The 4634-nt window shown below is 33.9% G+C and overlaps 1 protein-coding gene across 1 annotated transcript in view; it reads right to left on the reverse strand.

Annotated features, from left to right (window-relative positions):
* The window catches only part of LOC107700421 (protein kinase C zeta type-like), a 126507-nt gene that overhangs the window by 24770 nt on the left and 97103 nt on the right, over nt 1-4634 (reverse strand). Inside the window, exons 10-13 of the mRNA XM_016502059.1 lie at nt 3867-3875; nt 3482-3579; nt 2733-2819; nt 501-655 (exon numbers count right to left, since the gene is read on the reverse strand). Coding sequence (XP_016357545.1) covers nt 501-655; nt 2733-2819; nt 3482-3579; nt 3867-3875 — 349 coding nt within the window. The remainder of the gene's footprint in view (nt 1-500; nt 656-2732; nt 2820-3481; nt 3580-3866; nt 3876-4634) is intronic.

The raw sequence follows: 4634 nt of genomic DNA on the forward strand, positions 1-4634 counted from the left end.
TTTGCTTTGGTTAATTGTATAATAAATGAAAAGAAAACAGATAGAATACAAAAAGATTAGAAAGCTAGAGTTAGTTGTTTTTTTTTTTCAAGTTTTTAACCTTTAACCAACAAATTAGAGATAAAACTGAAAAGTGACTCAATTAGGTTCGTTTTTTTAATCGCAAGAATTCTTGACAGGATTTTGTCAAGAGATGAAAAAAGATTTGAAATTAAACAATTTTAGTCAAAATACACTGTTAATAAAATTGTGTCAAGAACAATTTTTAAATTATCATAATTTTGTCAAAATAATACTTTTGATAAGTGATATGCCATCACAAGGTTAAATGGAAGATATATATGAAGATATATATACAGTGGTGTGAAAAAGTGTTGGCCCCCTTCCTGATTTCTTATTTTTTAAGCAATTAAAAAATTACCCTGTGTTTACAGTATGTTTTTACTTAATCAGAGATATTCACTTCATCACTATTTCTATAACAGAGCTAAGCGCTTAACGATTAGCATTAGGTTTTACCTTGCACATGCCATAGTCTGTAATTTTGATATGGCCATCCTGGTCCAATAGTACATTGTCCAGTTTTAAATCCCGGTAAATAATGCCCTTCTCGTGCAGAAAATTAAGAGCGATGCAAACTTCAGCAGCATAAAATCTGCAAGAAACACGAAAAAAGTAGTTGTGGGTAAGACTCATTATTAAAACATACATGTAATTAAAACATACATACAACTGTTTCATATTTTTATATATTTCAATATATTCTTGTGATGTCAAAGCTGAATTAACAGCAGCCATTACTCCAGTTTTCAGTGTCACATGATCCTTAAGAAATCATTCTAATTTGCTGATTTGGTGCTCAAGAAATGTTTAATGTTAAACTGCTTTATGTTTTTGTGGAAATTGCAATAAAAAAAAATTTCAAGATTCTTTGATAAATAGAAAGTTCAAAATAATATTTGAAAATATTTTATAACATTATAAATGTCTTTAATGTCACTTTTGATCAGTTTAATAATGTATATGCTTGCAGATAAAAAAAAAAAAAAAAAACTTACTGACCCAAACTTGTAGTTTATCTCAAGACACCTGAAACCATGCATCAACCAATCAGAATTAAGCATTTAATTGTATAACAGTTACTTTATAATAACCTGACCTAACCAATAGCGATGTGACAAGTGTCCAGTTACAAGCAATTAGTTGAAATTAGCATTGTGCATTAGCAAAAACAGTGGAATGGCGTGACAAACACACCCAATACGAAGTTTTAAGTTAAGTGTGTCCACCAATGATATTTCACAATAGTACAGTGCCGCAAACAAGGAAACCAAGCAATTGTCAATATGCTGAAAAGTCAATATACACTATATGTGAAATCAACACAGAACATTAGATAAACATATATATATAAATCATTTTTCCAGAATTCCCCAAGCGGGTACTGTGCTTCTAACTGTCAGTGTTTGCTGTCTAAAGTTAGAAAAAACAAAGATAAAAAGAAAGAAGGTGTTCAAAGTAGGAAAAATGAGCCATGACATTTCCGATCAGGTTTCACGTCTGGCAGTGTTCACCTCATGTCGGTGCGCAGCAAGGGCTCATGAGACCTTTAGGAGCAACTCATGAATATTTAGGCTCATTACCCATAATTAGCATGTGCATTTGCATATGTGAGGTGTGCAGAACGCATATTGATAGGGCTTGTCAGGGTGCGCTTCACTCACCTAATTAGCCCGTGTTTGATCTCAGTTTATCAGACGTGTGAAAGGGGGCATTACAGCAGCGCTCTGATCAGTCACTGTAACAGGATTCATCATCTAACAGACCGGCCTGCCTCATAGACAGAATAATATAGCCTAACAGAAACGTACGAGATCTGCATTCAAACCAAAGGCCTGGGTTTGGTTTAAACATTACGATGGACAATTTCAAGTTAATAAAACTACACAGATGAGTCATGTTTTTTTGAAGACTGACGTCTGCGATGCTGGCAGAGCAAATGCCATGAGCTTTAAATAAGGCTTAAAACTTGTGCACAGTTACAACTCTAATTTAATTTACAAAATTTAAGAAAATATTTTAATTTTATGAAAACAGAGTCATACAAAAAAATGAAAGTTATACACTACCTTTTTTGAAAGAATTGTATACTTTTCTTTTTTTATTCCGTTAAATTGACAAAAAGTGGCAGTCAACATTTTGTTACAAATTTGAAATACAAATTGTGTATTTCAAATACATGCTTTTCAATACTTTCTATTCATTAAAGAACCCTGAAAAACCACATCACTGTTTTTATAAAAATTATAAACAGCACAGCTGTTTTCAACATTGATAAAATAAATAATAATAATAATAAAAAAAAATGTTATTTGAGCAGCAAAATCAGCATATTAGAATGATTTCTGAATGATCATGTGACACTGAAGACTGGAGTAATGGCTGCTGAAATTCCAGCTTTGCCATCACTGGAATAAAATACATTTTAAATATATTCAATTGTAAACAGAATTCACAATAGTACTGTATTTTTTGACCAAATATCAATTTTTGACCTAAAAACAACAACTTCTTGTTTCTTTTCTCCTTCATTCACACATTTAATCTATCCATTCATTTACGCAGTAATCTAACCTATCTCACATAAAATTATGCCTAAACTTAATTACCCTCTATATTAAAAATTTCTAATAAATATTTTATGTTTATTTTTTTATTTTTTTTGCACGTACCTGGCATGTTCCTCTGGAAGCTTCCGCTGCCTCTGCATATGGAACATGAGATCTCCTCCGTTCACATACTCGATCACTAAAAACAGCCTGAACAGAGAGCAGGAGACATTCGTTAAGTTTGTGTTTTGTTTCATGCAACACCAGAAATAAATGTGATTGGCTGTTGTCACTATGATGGTCGCGTCTGCACCAAGCTTCAGACACACGCTCCATCAAGCGTCGACGCAGATGCCCCGTGTGTATGTACCGTAACTGTCGTACGCATATACACGAGAGAGTGGCGTTCCAGTTTTAAACATGGATATTTTTCTTACACAAACGCACTGATTCACTTCAGAAGGCCTTTATTAACCCCCCAGGACTTTTTATGATGGATGGATGCACTTTATTTTGCTTCAAAATCTCGACCCCCAGTCACTGCCATTATAAAACTTGGAAGAGCCAGGACATTTTTAAATATAACTCTGATTATATTCATCTAAAATAATAAAGTCATATACACCTAGGATGGCTTGAGTGTGAGTAAATCATAGGGTAATTTTCATTCTTAGGTGAACTGTCCCTTTAAGTACTGACAAGGTCTCGGGTAATGAAAAACAGCAGAAAATAGTGATATTGTGCATATGAAGAGCTAGAGTTTCAGCAAAATCAGACTTTCATGGTTGTAATGTTTTCTTGTGGCGAAGGTTTCTTATTTTGAGTGTACAACTGAAAAGTGGTTTGAAAAATGAAATACATTCTCCTCTTACCGGCTCTCTGTCTGAAAGCAAGAGTGAAGTCCCACTAAGAATGGATTGGTTGATGCTTGTTCAAAGACGTGTTTCTCTGTCTGGACCCAGTCAATGTCCTACATCAAAAAAAAAAAGAGAGATGTATGACTTATGAATAAAGAACTGCAAAGGATCATGACAGCAAGATGTTTCACTGCTTTCTAAGAACTAGAGTAGAGGACATGATGTCTCAACGCCTCTATTGGGGGACTATTGTAGGACAAAGAAAAAATCAAGCCTGTGTTTTCTGAGAAAAACCTGATCTATTGATCGTTTAACAGCGGAAAACACTTGGAACTATTGCATGCTGTCACTTTGGGGAGTCAAATCTCGGAATTAAAAATGTTTTAAATAAGAAAAGCACCTTTCTCTTCTTCTTTACAAAGACATGTACAGTGCAGAAAGAAACAGAGAAAAGAGAAACAGACATGTAAATAAATCACAAGATCAGTCAATAAATGTATAGAATTTACAGTATCTTTCAAATAAACACCTAACTTTTTTTTTTTTTTTGTCAGAAGCAAGCTTACACTTTAATTTCACAAAACCGTCCAGACAGGATGTTACAAAACATCTGTATTGAGAATGTCTCTGGGTGTGAAGATATGGCCCAGAGATGTGTTGATAAAGTCAAGTATCTTTCTTCTGTCAACACTTTAACATTAAGCAACACTTATAATCAGATCAAAGAATTCAAGAGAACGTCTGTTACCCAACAACTAAAGCTGAAAAATGACGAAAAGTGCACATCTTTTTGTAGGCTGAGGGTGAAATGAGAGATCTGAGCCCAAACAAACACGTTTGTTTTTCTGTCATGTCTGGAACTTTCCTTTGGCGAATATTGATTTTAAACCCAGCTAATGATGTTTTATGTCGCCTGACCTTAAACTTGACACTTACAGAAACTTTAATGGATTTTTAGATTTTAATTAGCATGTTTACGGAGTTGTTTTCCTCATGGGACATTCAACTCCACGGTGCAGGCAAAACCTGACCCACACACACACAAAGCCTGATTTCCAAAATCAGAACAATTTAATTTCCTGGACGAGTGGAAAGCAGATTACAGCAAAACAGTCTCAGCATAAGGACATGAAGAGAAACAGATGATGATTTATATATATATATATAT

Source organism: Sinocyclocheilus anshuiensis, unplaced genomic scaffold (assembly GCF_001515605.1).
Source record: "Sinocyclocheilus anshuiensis isolate Anshui unplaced genomic scaffold, SAMN03320099.WGS_v1.1 scaffold477, whole genome shotgun sequence".
In the NCBI taxonomy this organism is placed as follows: domain Eukaryota; kingdom Metazoa; phylum Chordata; class Actinopteri; order Cypriniformes; family Cyprinidae; genus Sinocyclocheilus; species Sinocyclocheilus anshuiensis.